General features: G+C 49.7%; 4 protein-coding genes across 4 annotated transcripts; 2 read left to right on the top strand and 2 right to left on the bottom strand.

Moving 5' to 3' along the window:
• Positions 1–292: 292 nt before the first annotated feature.
• On the bottom strand, positions 293–1429 carry T069G_00440 (elongator subunit iki1 domain-containing protein; the record flags this gene model as incomplete). The annotated part of the gene is made up of 3 exons (XM_056167650.1): positions 293–987; positions 1038–1206; positions 1271–1429. 3 exons carry the CDS (start codon positions 1427–1429, stop codon positions 293–295), a joined length of 1023 nt encoding a protein of 340 aa, XP_056032966.1.
• A 455-nt stretch (positions 1430–1884) lies between these two features.
• Positions 1885–3744, top strand: T069G_00439 (mnmE helical domain-containing protein; the record flags this gene model as incomplete). The annotated part of the gene is made up of 5 exons (XM_056167649.1): positions 1885–2166; positions 2239–2754; positions 2806–3402; positions 3448–3668; positions 3726–3744. The coding sequence occupies 5 exons, from the start codon at positions 1885–1887 to the stop codon at positions 3742–3744; spliced, it is 1635 nt and encodes a 544-aa protein (XP_056032965.1).
• A 10196-nt stretch (positions 3745–13940) lies between these two features.
• Positions 13941–15455, top strand: T069G_00438 (uncharacterized protein; the record flags this gene model as incomplete). Its single annotated transcript, XM_056167648.1, has 4 exons — positions 13941–14082; positions 14145–14706; positions 14782–15382; positions 15432–15455. The coding sequence occupies 4 exons, from the start codon at positions 13941–13943 to the stop codon at positions 15453–15455; spliced, it is 1329 nt and encodes a 442-aa protein (XP_056032964.1).
• A 1894-nt stretch (positions 15456–17349) lies between these two features.
• On the bottom strand, positions 17350–19431 carry T069G_00437 (ankyrin repeats (3 copies) domain-containing protein; the record flags this gene model as incomplete). The annotated part of the gene is made up of 6 exons (XM_056167647.1): positions 17350–17403; positions 17463–17521; positions 17593–17700; positions 17768–18172; positions 18241–18724; positions 18784–19431. The coding sequence occupies 6 exons, from the start codon at positions 19429–19431 to the stop codon at positions 17350–17352; spliced, it is 1758 nt and encodes a 585-aa protein (XP_056032963.1).
• Positions 19432–19897: the final 466 nt, after the last annotated feature.

Below are 19897 nucleotides of genomic sequence, written 5' to 3'. Positions count from 1 at the left end.
GAAGTGCGAGCTCGAGTCCGACGTCTTATATATGGAGGAGTATGTTTGCGTTGTCGATAAGTGTCGATTCTGTCTGGGCGTGGAAGTTGATGGGTGTGGCTGACGCTATGCAGTTGGAGTGGCGCAACCTTGCATGTGCGCCTCAGTTACTCTGGTAGAGCGCATATCAAGGTGATTCAATGTGGCCGTGCATCATGGATGTCTTCTCATATATCATGGAGCCGTATTATCTTTTTTTATTTTTGCCAATATTTTTTTCTCTTCTTTATTTATCCTTTTTTCAAAGTTATTTTTATATCTCGTCTTCTTCATCATCAAAGTCATCCTCTCTACCCATCTCATATAGAATTCTGCCTCCCTCGCCCGCTCCAATATCTGTCTGCGCATCAAAGTACGGCAGCACAATCCCCTCTCTGTCCTTACGCTGCTTTTCCGTAAGTCCCAAGTTAAAGGTGCTTTCAGGTTGTTCATCTCCTCCATCTCCCTGCTCGGCTTCGGGCTTCTTAAACATAGGATGGTCTGTGAGCAGGCAAAGCTTGCCTAGCCTGGACTTTGCCGCTGCAGAACCGGGCATGAGGATGAACTTTTCGTCGACGGCCCGTCCGCTTCTCCTCCGTAGATCCATACTAATGACGACGCCTACCTGGTCCTCGGATTTGCCCTTTTCTGCGAGGCCAATAAGGATGCCTTCGCGATGTTCTTTGAGACCCCACTCTGGCTCTACAACGCTTCTGTTGCGCGCCTTTTGACGTTCAGTTTCTTGCCGCAGGTTTGAGAGCGTCAATACAGCTGTGGCCAGGTGGCATAGCAGCGTAAACGGGTGAGGTTCATATTCGTTAAATGACTTTGGTAGAATGACTGGTACATCGGTGTGGTATACGCCCACGATGGACACTACCGGGGTGATGATGCTTGATAGGAAGACGGCCAAGGACTGAGTGGCTGCCGAAGAAAGAGAATTCAATGAGTCAATGAAGACGACGGCTCCTACATCGTCTTAGTTATGCGTCTTCCATGGACTAATCGTGGTCACTCACTTTGCGCAGTTTTATCTTTGAGAGCTGACGGTTGGAATGAGGGATACTGTGCTAAAAGTTCTCGGGCCACAGTATTTGAATCTTTACCGGTAGCTTTGATGAGGACATCTGCATCTCGTGGCTTGCGGAGTGTGGAGAAGGACAAGAATATGATTTTCGTCTTTGCTAGCTGATTATGGGTGTCAGTCGTCTACTGCGTGTATAATGTAGAGAATCTTGCATGCAAAAAATACCTTTGCTCTGGTCATGAGCTCTGAAATGATGGGGCGGGCGGGCTGTTCAAGGTTGTCGAGGAGGAGAGTGAGAGGGCTGGCGGCATCTCGAAAATTCAGAAGCCTTTGGAGCAAAAGTAAGCTGTGAGAGCGGCCATGGGAGTTTGCCGTGGGAGCCATGGCTTGTGGATGTTTAGTTGCCAGTCAAAGGATACTCTATAGATGCGCCTGTCTATATGTGAAATTCGTTGGTTGGCTGTGGTATTCAAGTTGCCTATATGAGTGAGGCTTGAAATATGAATGAAGATGTTCATTTGACATATCAATGTCTGGATCCGCTAGGACGCTTTGACCTAGTGCAGAGTTGATGCCTGAGAGACCGCCACGGGCACTAACTGTAGTGAAAGCCGCCACTAAATTTTCAGTGCGCTCTCTCACAGCGTTCCATCTAGTCTCCATACTGGTTGATGGACGATATAGCTGTAGCTCTCATCGTCTCAACACCAAACACTGAAATTTTCCTTTCGCCCGCACATCACCAGCCTCGTCTAAGACGTATATATCGATGCAACACACTTTTGCCACTTTTGATTTCACAGCCACAGCCTTCCTCTTCATTAGGGAGCTCAAAACCCATGCGCCGCCACAGCCTGCTGCTACAGCACTTGACTCGCGCCGGCAGACGAGGTCCAGGCGTTGCTTTATCAATTCGAGCGCTCAAAAAGGCGCCGTCAAAGTCATGCTCATGTAACCATAGCCTGAGATCCTTTTCGGGCCGGACGTTCAAAGCCAATGAGCTTGAGCAGCTCAGCACTAGATTTGGTGCAGGTACCAATGATACGATATACGCACTTTCGACGGCCCAAGGCAAGGCAGGAATCGCCGTGATTCGCATCTCTGGTCCGGCATGTCTAGATGTAAGTGGGCAGAATTCCAAATTACAGGACGCGGTCAAGTAACCAATCATGACGTTTCGCTTTTATTTTTAGATATACAGAGCCCTGTGTCCATCAAAGGCACTGCCAAAGCCTAGATACGCCTCTGTGCGATCGTTACTCGACCCAAAGCTTGCAGGACTCCAACGAAGTATGCTGGATTCGGAAGCAGTAGTCCTCTTCTTTCCCTCGCCCAAAACGGTAACTGGAGAAGATGTATTAGAGCTGCACATCCATGGTGGCACAGCTACGATCAAGGCGGTTCTAGCAGCTATCCCGCAGTGTGCGTCTGAGCATCGGATCCGCTACGCCGAGCCTGGGGAGTTCACTAAGAGGGCGTTCCTGAATGATCGCTTGGATCTCGCTCGTGTTGAATCCTTGGGCGACATTCTATCCGCAGAGACAGAGCAGCAGCGGCGCGCAGCCGTCAGGGGAAACTCGGGAGTGTTGGCTCGCACCTATGAGAGCTGGAGGGAAGAGCTTCTCCTGGCCCGGGGAGAGATCGAGGCGTTGATCGACTTTTCAGAAGACCAACATTTTGATGAATCACCGACGGATTTGCTAGACAACGTAGCGAGGTTAGTGGACAACATCCTCCGAGGCATTCACCTGCACGAACAGGGTGGCCAGAGGAGTGAGTTGCTGAGGAGCGGTATCCGAATCGCACTGCTTGGGCCGCCAAACGTGGGTAAGAGCTCGTTGATGAACTTGATTGTCGGCCGTGAAGCTTCGATTGTATCTGGCGAGGCTGGCACCACCCGAGACATTGTAGAGGCCAGCCTCGACATTCGAGGATACCTGTGCTCCTTTGCGGACACGGCCGGATTCAGGTCGAGCGATGATCTAGTACCGTCGGGTCCCGTCGGGGCAGTAGAACTGGAGGGAATCCGTAGAGCAAGGCAAAAGGCACAAGAGTCAGATATCGTCGTTGTTCTGGCATCTCTTGAAAGCGGGCCGTCCGGTCCGTTCATCCTCTACGATCAGGAAACGCTGGACATTGCCGCAGCGGCCGAAGCTCGCCTTATCGTGGTAAACAAGAGAGATACGGTCGAGCCTGCACAACTCCAAAGGATGCTGGATGAATTTCGCCAAAGATTAGGCGAAAAAGTCCCCAGGCTGGGATCGGCCCAAATAGCCGCCATCTCTTGCAAGGAGGCCAGCCTGAGCTCTGAGCTGGGCAAGGATCCAGGAGGAATCCACGCTCTGACAGCGGCCTTGGTAGGCACTTTCTCGCAAATGACAGAGATGCCTGTCGACTTGCAGGATCTGTTGGGGGTGACGGCACGCCAGGCACAGCTCCTGGCCCGATGCAGGGGCCATCTGGAGGAGTTTCTGGCGGAAGCGCGCCCGGAGGATGCGAATGTCGAGGCGGACACGGTGCTTGCGGCGGAGTATTTGCGGTATGCGGCGGATTGCCTGGCGCGCATCACTGGCAAGGGGGAGGCTGGCGATGTGGAAGATGTGCTGGGCGTGGTTTTTGAAAAGTGAGTTGATGCATTCATTGCCAGTGATTTACTTTGCATTTCTAACATGCGTTCTAGGTTTTGCGTAGGAAAGTAGAGACTCAAGGTAAGGCAGAGAGAAAAACTCTTGTACTATTATTCTACACTCTAGATAAAAAGGTTGGAAAAGCAAGAAGTGAAGAGAAAGAAACAGTGCCGTAAAGCTTCAGAGGTCTATCCAAAAACAGAAGAAACAAATCGACCGAACCCATCCATGTATAGCTGGCTGCCATTTGCAGCATGATGTCTTGTTCCCATATCCAACGCCGCGTGAATGTCGTCAAACCAAAAAAGGGGTTGAAAAAGAAGAAGAAGAAGGTGAAGATGAAGAAAAGAGAGATCCCGAAGCCCAAAAAATATCCTATGCCGATACAAATACAGAGGGGTAGAAAGTGAGGTGTTCGAATTTTTTTTGTCTTGTTTTTTTCCAGTGAGGTGGTATTGCCGTGTGGTTTTTTTGTCTATCCGTCTTCTCCATGCGCCTCTGCTGTGGCGGAACGAAAATGCCTGTGAAGGCACTGGATGCTTTCAAAAAAGAAAAAAAGAAGAAAGAAGAAAGTTGCAAGAAATAGCAGGAGAAGCCGTTTAGTATTCACGGGCATCGGGCCGGCGGCCGCTTGAGGAAGAGCTGGAGCCGGAGCTGGAACCAGAGCCGGGGCCGGTGTTGGGGCGGGAGACGATGTTGTAGCCGCTTCGAGCAGAGTCGACCATGGAGACGGAGACGTCGAAGGAGGAAGCAAAGGCGGCCATTGTGATGATGAGTTTTGGGTTGTTGTTTTGAAAGTGTGTAGGGTTTATTTTTGGTGGGTTGGTTGTAGATGTGGTTGAGGTGGCTTGAGTAGATGAGATATAGATAGTCTTGTGAAAGAGTTGTGGTGAGAGTGAGAAGACTGATGAGATATCCCAAGGATATATGTAAGTGTGTATGATGGAAGAGATGTAGTTGTTTAGTGTGTCTGTTCTGTTTGAGTGTTTGACTGTCTGTCTGAGGAATAGTGGCATCTGGTCTCGGGATGAAGCAGCCACCTTATATATGCAAAGCCGCAACATCGAAACACCAAACAAGTTGCCCAAAACGAAACGACGTCTTCTGGTTCCCTGCATCGAGACCAGTTCCCAGGATTCCTTGGTACCCGGGTCCCTCCCACACGCCCCCCTGACCTTTTTTTTTTCGAAAAGGTGAGATGACGGCTGCCCTGCCCTGTCGTTTATTTCTCTCGCTCACTATTAGTATTACACTTGCGCACTTGGAGAGGTACAGCCCAGTTCCCCGGCGCGTGCTCACATCCAGAGCTTTTGCAAACCACACACCCCCCCTAGGCTAAAGCGGAATCCCGTCCCAGTCTAACTCTCTCTCTCTCTCTCTTTCTCTTCCCTCTCATCCCATAGGGGAGTTGTGGGTGGCAGGGTGGCTGACGGCCCTTTTTTTGGGGGCGTGGGCTTTGCCCGCTTTGATCAAGCCGTAGGGCTGAGGTTGCGCGTGAGTCAGCCCAATCGTAGAGGCTACCGATGTGCAACTAAGCACCGCATTTTCCTGCACTGCACTGCACTGCAATCCTGACTGCATGCGGTTCGGTTGTAATGTATAGTGTCTACATCGTGTATGATGTATAGTGTGTACGACTCGTTCGGATCACCATCCCACGGCGCCTTTCAGGTGCGGGATGCAGCCTTCTTGGGCCTCGTGGCAATTCCTATGGGAGGGTTCCTGTCGGCGTCTCCATCCAATCTCATCGACGGACCGGGAGCCGGCTGCAGTAGAAGCACAAAATAAAGATGGAGGCGTGCATGCAGATTTCTGGATCCAGGGCAAGAGGATTCATGTTGAATCATTTCACAGTTCCCCTAGGCATACATCATAGTATTGATTGCCCATTGGAAAAGGCCCCGTGTATCGTATTGGAAGCATACATCTCCAGCGATAGCCGGTACGAATCGCCCAATCGAGAGGCCGTCATTCCCTCTAATACAACATCAAACTGTATTTTGTCCTGTCATGGCTCAACCCACCACCATCCTCTCCCACACCCCCGGTCCACCCCCCAATTTTCTGGGCTCTCGTCTGATACAACACTGTGTCTTTTTTCTCTCTTCTTTGCCTTTTTGTCACAGCGAGGAAGGGGAGGCAAATGGCCTCGAGTGGGTGGAGAAAACTACCCGTGGCCTAAAACTTGTGCCAGGTTGCGCACTGATGCTCTAGACGTTCCGTCGGTAAAGGATCCCAGGGCCATCATCTCATCTCAAAAGACCAGACCACAGGCAGATTACAGGTGGTACTAGCCAGGCTGATGCCGACCAAAAGGTCATGTCCTCTGCCCATGTAAGTGCACAGATTGGGGAGTTGCTTTCTATCGCAGCCCCCACGTGGCGCGTACCTTTTTCGCCTTGAAAGGATGCCGTATTCGTCCAACTGGGCAGTGCCAGGGGGGGGAGGTCCCTTGCTGATGGAGCCAGCCACTACGACGCAACCCTTGAGGTTTTGGTGGTGGTGGTGGGCAGTAGTTGGCGAAGGAGAGACAAGGCCATGTCATCTCATCGTCGCTCTTGGGGACTCGATGAGGGCATCAATGCCCAGTAGAGTTACATGATGCGCCCTTCTCCACGCATGCCATGCGAGCGAACAATGTCACGTACTGGTCCCAGCAGATGCAAATAATGTACCAGCGGCAGGGCTAGCCTCATGTAGACGCTTCCATCCTAACTGGGCACTTGATATTTTACGCAAGGCAGACAGAAAAGACATGGCGATGACGGATGGGGATATCAGATTGAGGTTGAGGTTACAAGCGGCACCATACAGTAATACGTGCAATCAAGTGAAGCGTCAAGTACATGTACACACCTACTTGTACTCGCAGGTACATATCTTCGGCAAATATGACACGACACGGCACAGCATGGCATGGCATGGCATGGCATCATGTCAAAATAGCCATGGCACAGCATGGATCCCCTAGTAGAGCCAGAGTCCAGAGCCGCAGCCAGAGCTAATAGACACCTAGGACAAGACGATTTGATTCATCCAAGCGAATCCCTTGATCCTCTCGTCTCGTCTCTTTCAAATCTCTCTGCGGTCGCTTTCGTTCCCGGCTTCTGATACGGGGCCAGTCGCGGCAGACTATCGCTTGTCGACTCCAAAATAAGACGAGACGAAGCTTCTAAGCCCCCTCTCTGCCTAGGGTGCCGCCGCTGATCTATGATTCATTGCCGAGGACCTGGGAAGGGAAAAGATGCCTCGCTTGCGGCCAAAAAAAGGAACAAATCCAAACCGGCACTAATACGGACTGCCGCCAGCGCTTGGCGCTGTTGCATCCAATTGATCCATTTGATCCATGTGGACGGAATAGAGACTGGAGAGTACAGGTACCGGAATTACATGTTAGTGGACGGTGCAGTACTACTAAGGTACCTACATGTAATGGATGGATGCTTGGCGACGAGTTGACAGGGCGCTGCTATTGACTGCTATGTGACAAGTACCCGTCAAGACGTCCAATCTCATTTGCTTGATTAAACACAACAAAGACAAAAACCGCATTGGAAATAAAAAAGAGCTCATGGGTTCCCACCTCCGTAAGCGCCGCGAAGCTCACCAAACAGCCCTCGGCCTCTCTCTTAGGGTAAGGTTTTTCTGGGGGGATAAAAATAGCGGCCCAATGGCAAGCGAGCCGCGCGGAGGGGGGCGGTACTTGATTTGCTGGCCTCGCTTCGGCAAGCTTGTGCTTACTGTGTCGTTAGTATGGAGGAGACCATCCATTGTAATGTAATTAGAAGTTTCCAGTGAAGTGACGGGAGTTTGAAAGAGCATCTGCCCTCGTCTACAGGTACTCGCTTGGGGGGACGATTGATGATGATTCGCTTCACCAGCCTCACAAGGCGTCAGCACTTGATTCCGGAAAAGGGGCCACGCGCACCGCCCATCTCACGGGGTTTCTTCGTTCGTTTTTCGCTAGGTTCACTCGGGATCGCTGTTGCTGTTGCTGCCGCTGCCGCTGTTGTCGTTGCTATCACGGATGTTGTAGGCGCCGCCGCCGCATATCTCGCCCGCGGCTGTTTTGTTTGCACAATCGAGATGCCGCGCCTGGACGGACGCAACGTAATCGGGCTTGGCCCTGCGAAAGCCGGGCTGCACAGTAAGCACGAGGAAATTGCGCTTGATCCATTTTTGCCTTGTTTGGAGCCTCTTTCCAGGTTCCGTGATAACTGACAGGCACAAGGCACAGGCAGCGCATAACATCAATAGCAGTTGAGAGCATAGCAGAGTACATAATAGCGTCCCCCACGATGGGCAGGGCGGAACAGGATGTATCGCCTGGCACAGTTCGCTTAGGCGAGGTACCTTGTCTGTTTAGGTTGTTTTAGCACTCGTGCTTGTCTGGTGTTCCTGGAACCTTCATATCAATTCATCCATGCTTCAAGGTTCAAGCTTTTAGCACCCGTCATCATCATCGTCGCAGGTATTACCGGACGGCGAAATTCGAATGTTGCAAATTACCCTATCTACGGTATTGAGCTCCTTGTTGATCGTTGAACTCGAATTTGAGTTCTCCAAGAAGACCGCATCGCAACTTTGACTCGATACGGAGCCCGGCAACCTACCAAGTATCAAGCGCAAGGCAGCTCGGCCTTGGCCTACAGCCGGCGACCTCGCCTGTCAGATCCCAAATGCACGCTCGCTGCGGATGAGCATGACTGCCGGATGACTGATTCATGAACCGTCTTGCCTAGGCAGGAACAAAATTACATATTCACTCTATTTGATTTTGCCTCGACGAATCACTGGAAAAGCAGGTGCCTGGAGGGAACTCGAGCGATGCAACATTACACTCATTCCAGCCTGATGGCCACAGTATACACTCATCCTTCCAAGTGGCAATGACGTCTGCATCGCAACAAAAAAAAAAAAAAAAAAAAATACTCATACAGGCCTCCGTCACAAGCATCTCCGGATCGCCTATTCATTTTCAGACGGTTTATTAGCCTCTCACGGGCCGTCCAGTCATTTTTTGCGGGTGCCTGGCCGCCAAAGGAGCCGGCGTCCTATGGCGTCGTCCCGTCCTGACGGAGTCTGTGACGAAGGATCAAGCCGTACTTTTGTAGTCCCGCGAAACAAACCGGCGACTTAGAGTTGGCTTGTCGTCGTATCGCGTATTGCGCATTGCGCCCCCCGCCAAGGGCAGTAGGAGTTTACGAGTTTCGGATCGCAACAGATCCGGGCGAATACCCTCTCTCGTGTTCGGAGCTGTATTGTGCTCCATGGTCCTTTCAAAATGAGGAATGTACTTTGCGTGCGTGCAGTCATCGTGCATACAGTACATCATATACATGTAGGCACGTGTATGATACGCCATTGATGTTGCTGTTCTCGCCAATGCATCGAGAAAGCGAGTGTAACGCCATGGACAGCCTTACCGTCCCCTTACCGCCATTCCGCTAGATCTGGGTTCGCAGAAAGGACTAGTCCGCATACATGCATGCCCATGGCTTGAAGCGAAATTCAGGCTGGTGTCAGAGTCAGCTTCTAGAAGATCAGATGGAAAGGGCCATTCATGCAGCCTTGCATGTTGCTTTGCCGGGCACAGCCCTACGGGATTTGGGTGCGGCAGCACAGACAAAAGAGGTTCGCCGGGAGCAGTGCCCGTTAGACGGCGATGACGATGGCCTCGTCACCAACTTGTGCGTATGAGTGTGTGTGCTACTCGACTTACACAACGTGTGTATGCAGTTGAACTGGGTACCCGTATAAACGGAACTTGGTGTAGGATGGAGTGTGATTTGGTAGTGCGCTGTTTCATCCTTGTTGTTGCCCTGTGTCCCAGCGTCAACTCACGCCAAAACGGCTGGCTACCCTGCACACGTAATTCACAGACAAAACGAATATGGAATTGGATTCGAAGTCATCATCATATGGTAGATACACCTTTGATAAACGACCCCCAAGACCCCTCCAGGGCGGCGCAGCAACCCGGTGCCCGCTTCCTTGCCTCAGGCCTTGGTCACGCCCGGCAAGGGGCACAGCCGGGCTGTACAGTAAGAGCGTGCAGTTCCTGTTGGTGTATGTATGCGGCACTGTATTACTCCGTCTGGGCAATGACAAAGCACGTACAGGAGCAGACAGCACAGCCGGGGGTTTGTGATGGATTGCCGCTCGAGTCATTGCGGCTGATAACTCGTACGAGTAGCGGCATTGATGTCAACGTTCTCGGAATGCAGTTCAAGGCTCCAGACCCGGCTGGCCATTGTCAACATGAACCCAATACGACTTTGATTTCAATTGCAGGGCGCGGCACGGCATCCGGCTGTGTTCCTGTTCCTATGCCTTGTCTTGCTTTCAAGGTTGTCTTGCCTTGCCTGTCCTGGGCATGGTCATTATCTTCTTCACCCGCGCTTATTATTATACATTGATCATACTGTACAACTACTCGTACTGTACAGCTACTGCACATTTACATCAAATTCAATTACATGCCGCCTCCTGCGGACGATCCCACGGCCCGGGGCAACGCAGCCGGGCTTCCGCGACTTCGAGTTGTGACTTGTGAGTGCACGGGCCGATCCGCCAGAACCATTCAGCCGGAAACTCTCGTGCAGTTGCAGAGTCGCAGCAGCTGCGAAGGGCAGGCTATTGCCATTGATCGTGCTCTTAGAGCCTTAACCCTATTTGCTGTCAACGTTCCATGTATTAATCATCATCACGGCTTTGCTGCGGCATCTGCGCTCTTTTTTTTCTTCTTCACTCTCTTTCCTCTTGTTTTAATCCCCTCATGGCTCATTTCATTTGCTCGCCGCTCTCGGCAACTTCCCTTTTCGACGCCTTTGCTTGTGTCCCATGATCATGATGCTCTCACATCTTTCAACGCCAGGAAATTTGATACGCTGGAATGCTACTCACACCAGCACCCTGACATAAACCTCTTTCGCTGCTTGCAGCATCAGATTACGGCGCATATAATATCAACGTGCTCGCAGTTGCCAGCACGAAGTAGCGTCCTTTTGGCCCTTGGCTGTGATGAGCCCTGCAGGTGGGCTATGGGTCTTTTTATCCAAACGAGCACAGGCATCATCCTGACCTGACCGCGCCCACGCCCAGGATTGACAGTTTCTCCCCCCTGGCCATATCGTCCATGGCCCATAGGCTGTGTATGTATGTACAGTGTCGTGATGGTGCTAGTGCTCGCATGGGGAAATGCCACTTACTAGGTATGCGAGTGTTATAAGCCTGCAAGCAACCCCCGGCTCACTTTCAACTAACCCTGACCATGACAGATCCCGGATCCAGCAAAGCGTCGAGGCCGACAACCACACGGCAGCGTTGTAGCGCAGTTGATCCCCACGTGGAAGCGAGAGGCTCATGTTGCAGCTTGCAACCCGCTTTGGGACCACTGTCTTTAGGACTGTCATCCTGGGAAGGTGAGCGAATACTTGGTATTATACGCTCTCACCTGGGACCGGAGACTATCTTACCCAAACCTCCGGCCAAGGCCACGGACAGTCGTGCTACGATTACCGTGCTTGCTTGTATATACTGCCCTGTTCTCGTACCGCTTCCTGCAAGGATCTTCACCAAAAGGGAGGGCACGGAAACAGCAGTCTACGGAACTTTCGGGCTACTTCCAGGCTGTCCTGCCCATCAAATCTGCTGATGGCCCTGTAATATTGGAAAATCAGCACATGGGGGCTGCCTCAAGAAGGGGGGGTGGGAGGGAGCAGAGGGTGGTCTGGACCTCACTTCGTTCTTGAATTGTTCCGACTCGCCCGCGCAATTGTGATCTCGCCCATCACGTAAGCGCGAGATCTCTCTCGCAGTACCGGCGCTCAAGATGAGCCCGATATTGCGCTGGATTGCTAAGGATCGACGCGAGGTGGGAAAGGGGATGATTCTGCCCACTTGGATCATTTCCCGGCGGCATGCGGTTGGGAAGCATAGACGTCGGCAAACGAAAGGGGAGATGGAGATTCGCCCAGTACGGAGTTCGTGTCGATCCAGTCGAGTGAGATTCCTTCCCACACATCATCACATCGAACAGCCTATTTCTCCATCTTGCATGGCATGTATACACCACCATCAGCTGCAAAGCTACTCCACAATGCGCGACTTGAGCGGACCGAAGGCGTTATCTCTTCCCATGATTAGGAGGACAAAGGAAGGTCAATTCAACAGATGCTACGATACTCCCATCGTCATGGGTACAGGTGCAGCGTCACAATGAAAAGCACCGTCAATCTGGCTGCTGGAGCCGGACCGTTCTCTCCAGGAGCCCCATGACTCGTGCCATGCCGTACACTTTTTGTTTGGGGAACCGTATACAGTGGTGAGACGACGATGGTTGCGGAATCTGCCGTGCCAAAGGACACTCTGGCCATCTTTGCCCCCAGCATGGCCAGCATCTTGGACATGGTCACGGGCCAGTCCATTTTTTCCTGGTTATCAAGGTACGCTGAACAATGCTACTACAGCTATGACTCCGTGATCGGTATCTCCTCCCATATCTCCTCCCAATGACACGGAGTCGGCTCTTCGGCTGTCATTGCCCTTTCTTTTTGTTGTCTGTGCTTTCTTCAAAACTTACCGAATGCTAGGACCACGAGGCCCGTGTGTCTCCCCTCCTTCTCCTCCACCCCCCTAGCACGGAATATTGCCAGAGGTCTGGGGCATCGGGGGGTGGTAAGACGCGTCTTTTTTTTTACACTCTCTCTAGTTGTTGGCTTACAGATACAATTGCCGAAAAGGTCAATACTCACGAAAAAAACAAGTCATAGAGCACTCAATCCACCTTGAGATGATTAAGGGATATAGTATAGTGGACCCGTGTGATGCTCCTCGTGGAATCGTTTCAAAAGCCTCTTGGCATATGCCATGTCCTCGACAATCTGGCAACAAGTCTCACGCATAAGTGGTGCCGCCGCGCTCTAAGTGGGATGATATCCTGCTAATTGCAAGCACATTTCGGGGGGCGTTTACCGGCAAAGCATCCCAGCTGTGGAGAGCCACTTGTATCTGACTTTATTTCTTTGCTGCTCTGGGATAAGTGCCGCAACGAACAGGGGGGAGGGCTCTCTCTTTCGAAATTGGAATGATTCAATCGCCTTTTGCTTCAAAATGTGTCGTGCCCTTGCAGGCGTGAGAAAATGGGGCCATTTTAATCCCGGAAGGTGATCATTACTGACCCTTTTTGAGGAAAAAAGGAAACGGGGGCCCCCTTCGACAAACGACACGCCGTCGCATATTTGGAAGGGGGGGGGGGGGGGGGGGGGGGGTTGATCAAGAAAAGACGTGAGCGTCCCTGAAATTACATACATAGCGGTGGGCGCTTGTATGAGCCGTATGAGATTTCCGCGAGAAGCTAAAAGAGCGATGCTTGCGCTGCTGTGCCGTGTTTTGCTGCTCGGATGGGGAATAGGCTGAGATGACATCTCGTATTCTACAGTATAATGATCGACGCCTTGCGTATTTGGGCTAGATGCGCATTTGCTCACTTACAGAACAGAGTCGGATTGCATGTAAAAAGGCGATCCTAGTCGGAGCTAGCTTCGCCCAACTAACATGGGCTGCAAGGGTCCGATTCAACTACAGTTGAGCGACAGGCGGAAGTATTTCCGCAAAGGCACTTCTGTCGTTGAAGGATCGATCGAAATAGGAATGAACGAGGGGATCAAAAAGGACACGATGATTACTTTCGTTGGCGTTGCTCTCAGGTTTTTTGGTGGAGGAGGGGAGATAGGCTTCGAGAAGTGGGCCAAGCTCTCCGGAGCGGGCTGTAAGGCTACGGCAATTGGGTTAGGAGGATCGATCATCCTAAGCGGCCGTCGGATAGAGATGAAAGGAGTTTGATTACAATGCAGGCGAAGCTAATTCACCGTCAATCGCTTGCCGATGGATAGGATCAACCAACTAGCAGCACAAAGACACGAGTTGCCACTATTCGTCTAGAGGCTTATTCTGCTCGTGAGGTTCTCCTCGACCAACTCTGGCAAGACCAATCAACGGAGTGGCGAACACAGAGTTTCATAGCCTTGCGTCATGCATCCCAGCCTCCTCTAGCGATGCGAATGGATCAACACGTCGTGGCATGCAGTTATGCTGTAAGAGTTGGGCAGCAATACATGGATTGGTCCAAGGCAGCAGTCTCTAAGGTATCCAATGAGTCTGGTGGTTAAACTTTGTACGACAGTTCAATATTACTCCTTTTCATACTCTTCTTGCAAGTGAAAATGCTCTACAGACTCAGTATTGAATTCTCCTCGGACACCATCATGGAGTATCCGCGCATCATAGCCCCTGGCGCTGTCCATCGAAGCCGCACCGAGAATCAGCAGCCCGATGTGAACAAAGGTCTTGACAAGGCCAGTTTCGATCTGAAAAACAGCATTGTTAGGCTGCAATGTGACTTTGGCGGTGTGTCTTTGGCATCTATCTTTCTGTAACTGACTATATGGCTAACTGTTTTGATAATGTAGAAGGACGGACATATGGCACGGGGTTCTTTGTCAACTTTCCTTGCAGCACGTACGATGTCATCTTGACTGCCGCCCATAACCTCATCAATAATCAGAAAGTTACGGTCCAGAGCTTGAAAGTCTTCTGTGCAAAGTCCGAGAAGAATACGAAAAATACCGGAGAAGGGGCTGAAAAGGAGGAAACGAAGCCTGAGGAGGTTGCTGGATTCAAAATCTGCCCCCAATATATCGAAATTCTCGAGACCAAGCCCAATGCCCCAGATAAGGGCTCTTATGACTATGGCATCATCTTGCTAGCGAAGGATAAGACCAAAGAAAGCAATAGGCAGGGCTTGGGGTTGAATCTTGGGCTCAGCTCTTCTTTCAACTTGCAAGGCTCAAAATTTGCCAACGTCAGTGGCTATGGAGGAAACGTTTCAAGTTCTCCGCTGCAACACAGCTCCGGTTCAATCAAGTCAAGTGGGAAACAATGTGTCGAATACAAAGCACCGACAGAACAAGGCATGAGCGGATCACCGGTCTGGATTCCCTACGGCGGACATCCAATGGTAGTGGGTATACAGTAAGTTGTGATAAATCCCCCGCATGAACTCTATAGCTATTTCTCGCATGAGCTGACCCATCTTTTACTTTCCAGCAATATGAGGCCGAAAATAAAGACTGGCGGAAGCAGAGGCACAAAGATTACCGAAGATGTCTTTCGCACCATATGCGCGTGGTTAGGCATAGGCTTCTTTGGCAAGCGTCTTTGCGCCATTGGAAAGAAAAACAAGCCACACAACACGTATCTTTCTTTTTTCCAGCACAGTGATTTCGCCAAGGTGTTTCTAGGGTCATCAGAAGAGGCCACAAATCAGGATAATGTGACGTTTGACATCATGCCAACGACTATCTTCCCAAGATGGACGGGGAGACAGGTGCTCTATGCGTTCAAATTTCATAGGCCACCAGCTTGGAGTGAAGAGAAAAAGTGTTGGGTTGAGTGGCAGCCAAAACAGCAACGGGCTATACTAGTAGACACTTTGAAAGACGTCAACCTTGTCAGACTGGATGAAAAGATGCTCAAAACTGGTAAAAAGCGACTTCTTGTGCTTATACCTGCACCGGGAGATCCAAGCAGAATGCAGGAGTTGAGGTTGTATGACGATGATCGGGATGAGGATGACATTGAGGACGGAATGACTGAGTTTGCGGGTGTATCGTTTGGACAATGGGGGGATAGGGCGGACATGATTGGAGTAAGTATCATTCCGGAACGGATATATATGAAGCTAACAATGTTTCTAGAGTCGACTGTTTGTGATTGAGTAGGCTTGGGAGTCATATGAGGAAACCGATTTATGATTTTTCCGACATAGAATGTTACGACCCTCGCTGAGTTTATCTACTAGATCTGCCTTTATATACTAAATCAACCTCTGTCTACTAGAGGTACATCTATCTACTAGTGGTATATCAATCTACTACACTATAGCGTCTGTGTGAAAATGTGAACATCTTGTGTAAGATAAGTTATTAGTGTCTTGTAAGCATTTTTTTCTATAGCATAACTCCTCTATACTAATTCATCTATAGAATGAATGATAATTTATATAGTAATACAGACTTCCCCTTCTATATCTTATTTCAAGTTGCTTTCAATCAACCCGATACAAGAAGCTTAGCTTTTCTTATATGACGTACAGAAATACTCCTATATTCCCAACAACAACGCCCGAACAAAAATCAACCTCTTTGCCTCCCATATTCATCTCGCAGCTCTCCAAGTAGCCTTAGCAAGACGCTGCAACTCATTATTGCCTATGACCACATCCATTTCGCCTGAGTCTCTCCTTGGCGGGCGAAGAAACAGGTTCCGAAAATTTAGCCATAGTGGGCCGCGAAACACCACATAGGATGTTACTGGGATAGTGCCAGATGCATCAATAACTCTTTTGATAAGAACCTTTTGGACACGAATAGGGTCTGCTCTCCACTGCTCGATGGTGATGCCTCCAGTGGATGTATTCACCTCGAATAGTAGGACGACCCTTACATCGTGTCTTGAGGCTCTAAACCACCAACTGGCCTTTTTTCTAAGCAGTGGCATCGAATTGGAAGGACCAAAATCGACAACAATCGTCGGCCAATCATGTATTGAGGGCCGAAGAAAAGATGGTCGGCCGGCATAATTGGCTTCTCCAGAAGAAAGGAGCTCTCCATTGTATCTCTCAAGGTAAGTTATGCTACCCTCGTGGAGCCACTCCCCACTCAACCCCATTGCGTTTATTTTTCGAGCAATGACGCGCTCGAGATGTTGACTGGCAGCATCATGACATGGATTTGGCATCGTTATGATGAGATCCTGGATTTCGCCAAGGTACAGGAAAAATCGGTACCTGCGACGTCTCTCTGCCCTTTCTGCACAGATACTTTCATATGTTTGACGACTGACGTTGTCGACAATAAGACCTTGGCTGGTTGTCGTCTCTAACTTCTCAAAAAGATTGTCAAGAGTAGAAAATGTAGTCAGTGGGCACCTGTCGTCGACAGACGATACGGAGTTATCCGTGGCTGACATCTTTCCAAGTCTGCGAGATAATAACGGTAAAAGGTATTTGGCGTACTCAATGCTGCGATGGTTGAAATCGACCGTAAGACGAAGATTTTGGTTAAGAATAGTAATGAAAGAGAAGACAAGGAAGGGAAGTTGGGGGGATGATATAGGCGACAACAAAATCAGCCTATCGCGTCTCAAACCTTGAATATAGCCACCCCGAGGACAGTTTCAGATAACAAAAAATTCTCAATGAACAAAGTCACACAATTGGAAGGGACCATTGATAAACTTCAAAAACTAAACTATGATGGCTCCTGGGCTACACAAAGCTCTTGACCAAAGTGTGTGTCTCAATATTACCAATGCATTATCATTAACTTAAAGAAAACTAAGTTATTCAACTAAGAAACAAGCTGTAAAGGAAATTTCAGCGTAGGCAGTCCTGAGATAAAAAGAAAAAAGACGACTAATACAAGAAGGGGAAAGAGAAAAAGAAAGAAAGCTTTTCGACAAAAGAAAAGTATGACCAAAGAATGTCTCAAAGAAAGAATCCCCCCAACTCCCACCATAGCGCCTGAACTTTTGCCAACGAGTCCCACCTCGTTTGATTCCATTTACTCCCATAACTCCTCAGCGCCTAGTAAACACATAAATCTACCTATACATTTAGTCGCTGCAGCTTCCCAAGCTGGCAATCGGCCCCATGAGCGTTTGCAGAAGCTACGCGGTTCGTTAGCACAATCATGGCGTATTTAAGCATCTGTTGCAATCCAACTTACCCAGCGCTCGAGATCCTCTTCATTCTCGTTGAATTCTCTGCATCCTTCATCAAGGCGCTCTTTAGGTTTGTACTTATATTAGCTTTCGTGCGCTCGTTATCGGGCAGCTATGTTGTGGAACACTACTTACGTGTGGTGCAGTAGAGCCAATCACTGAGTTCCTCATCCTCTTTTAGCTGTTGGAGAAAATCCGCGGCAGAGGAATCGTTGCCAATCTGACTAATTTGGAATCGAACAGCTATCGACAGTTAGCATTCGATGCCCTGTGTTCGTAACAACAAGCGTGCTTAAAGTGAGCGGCGTACTTTGAGTAGGGTAATCGTGTTCGGTAAGGAATTCAATGCAGTTGACAATTGCCTCCTTGAACTTGGTTCTGGTTTCACCACTGGCACAGCCATCCGTAATGCAGGAAATGAGAATAGGTCTTTCAATCTTTTTCTCCGCCTTGATGACATCGTAGATCAGGGGCTTGAGAATCTTTTGTTCGAGTTGGGTGCCGATCCTGGTCTTACCACCGAGCTTGGTTGTCTTCATGATCTCTTCGACTTCCTCAGCTTTAAGCTTTGGGTTCATATCGCGTTTGTCGTTGATGAAGAGTAAGCCAGCTCCGAAGCCGTCGGGTACCAACAATGTAGAGATTCGAGCGACTCGTCGAACAAGGTCAATCTGGTCGGACTGACGTGTGCCTTGTTTCATGGAACCACTGTCGTCTGTGTGGAGCAATGTGATGATCAGTAGCTGCACGTCTGATTGGTAACATGCCTATGTTTAAACTCACCGCAATAAAAGACCGGTTGGTAAAGAGCAAGCTTCGTAATGTCCTCGATATCCTTGCCTTTTTTGAGCAAGTTGTCTTCTTTTCCTTGAAGCTCCACTGCTTTGCTCGCGATGGTTTTTAGGATATCATCACCCTCTTGAAAGAAATAATCGAGTCCGGTGTCACCAATAAACTGCATCATGCTGGCCTGGAATTCTTCTGCCGTGGTGTGTTCTGAAATCTCCGACACAAGCGGAACAGAAGTAACATCATTTGTAACGTCGTTCGGAACATCATCTGTAACTGGAGGGAGAGCAACTGTTCTGGCATCTGGGGTCTGGGACTGGGGCTGAGGCTGGGACTGGGACTGAGGCTGGGGATCTCCGAAGCCGAGAGAATCAGTCATGTTTGAGTCGGTGAAGATTCTGTTCCTCAGAACCTCAGTCCTTTCGGGTGGGGCATCTGCGGCGTTCGAGACGTTGGATCGCATGTTCTCGGGTACGCACTAAGAGAAGGCTCAAGTCAATATTTACGAGATGTAAACTGAGGATTTGTTTCACTTACACCAAAGGACTGATTCATGTTACCCTGGATGCCAAAGATTGTCTTGACTGCACCTTTGAGGGTATGATTCATGAAACCAATGGACTTGAAGAAGTAGTTGATAATCTCAGTCACAATTTCATCCCTGTTCTTGGCAGGCAATGAATCTTGTTTGATGGCCTGAATCACCGCCGGGTCTTTGGTGGCCTCTGCGAACTCTTCAATGGTCACAGGGTTTGTTCCTTTCTTGACTCCTATGGTAGTAGATGCGCCCATGTCTGTCAGAAGCTTGATGGCACCGGGATCCCGATGCTCAATGAGCTTCATGAGGGCAGTGGTGCCATCTATTGCTTGGACATCGGGATCTGCACCTTTATGCAAGAGATACTCGATGACTTCGCGACGTCGCTGCTGAGTGACGGAAGAGTGGCTGAAAGATGCATACCATAGCGCAGTTCGATTCTTGTCGTTGATATGATTGACGTTCGCATTTTCGCCTAATAAGATCTTGACAACGTCGATATGGCCCTTTAGAGAAGCATAAGCAAGGGCTGTGCGACCCTTGCGATCGATTTCGTCAATGTTAAAGTGGAGAGAGGCCGATTTGTAATGATCAAGGGTATCTGGGGTAAGACTGCCCTGGGCAGCGGCATCGTGGAGAGTGATCATTGCTTTGCAATCGAGAGTTAGATTGATTGAAATTTTGAGTGTGATTTTGATTGGATTCTAGAACGGTTTCCGGGGGAACGAATGCTATAAATTACAGGGGAGGAGATAGTCGAAGTGTTGGTTGCCCTGAACGTATTTATGACTGATCATATGCCAGTTTATATAGGCGGCTAGCACCCGATGAGAGATGTCTTCGATGGAATCCTACAGAGCCTCAATTACCTCTTGCCGAGTAGATATACGGAGTGGCCCGTGTACAGCCCCGAGTTACCGACCGTCTTCCGATATGTCATTATCGACGTGTCGAGTTGCCTTGCATAACGTATGCAGGCCACGAGAACAGGTTGTCATCTCATTCACCAAAACAGAACCCACTCGGTGAGTGTTCTGCATTCGCAATTCAGCCGCACTGATAAGTGAGTGTATTTGCAACCAACATACATAATGTCTATGCAATGCAACCTAT

The sequence above is a fragment of the Trichoderma breve genome, chromosome 1 (assembly GCF_028502605.1).
Source record: "Trichoderma breve strain T069 chromosome 1, whole genome shotgun sequence".
NCBI classification, from domain to species: Eukaryota; Fungi; Ascomycota; class Sordariomycetes; order Hypocreales; family Hypocreaceae; genus Trichoderma; species Trichoderma breve.
Note: the sequence above shows the minus strand (reverse complement) of the source record. Positions and strands in the feature narration are given on the sequence as shown.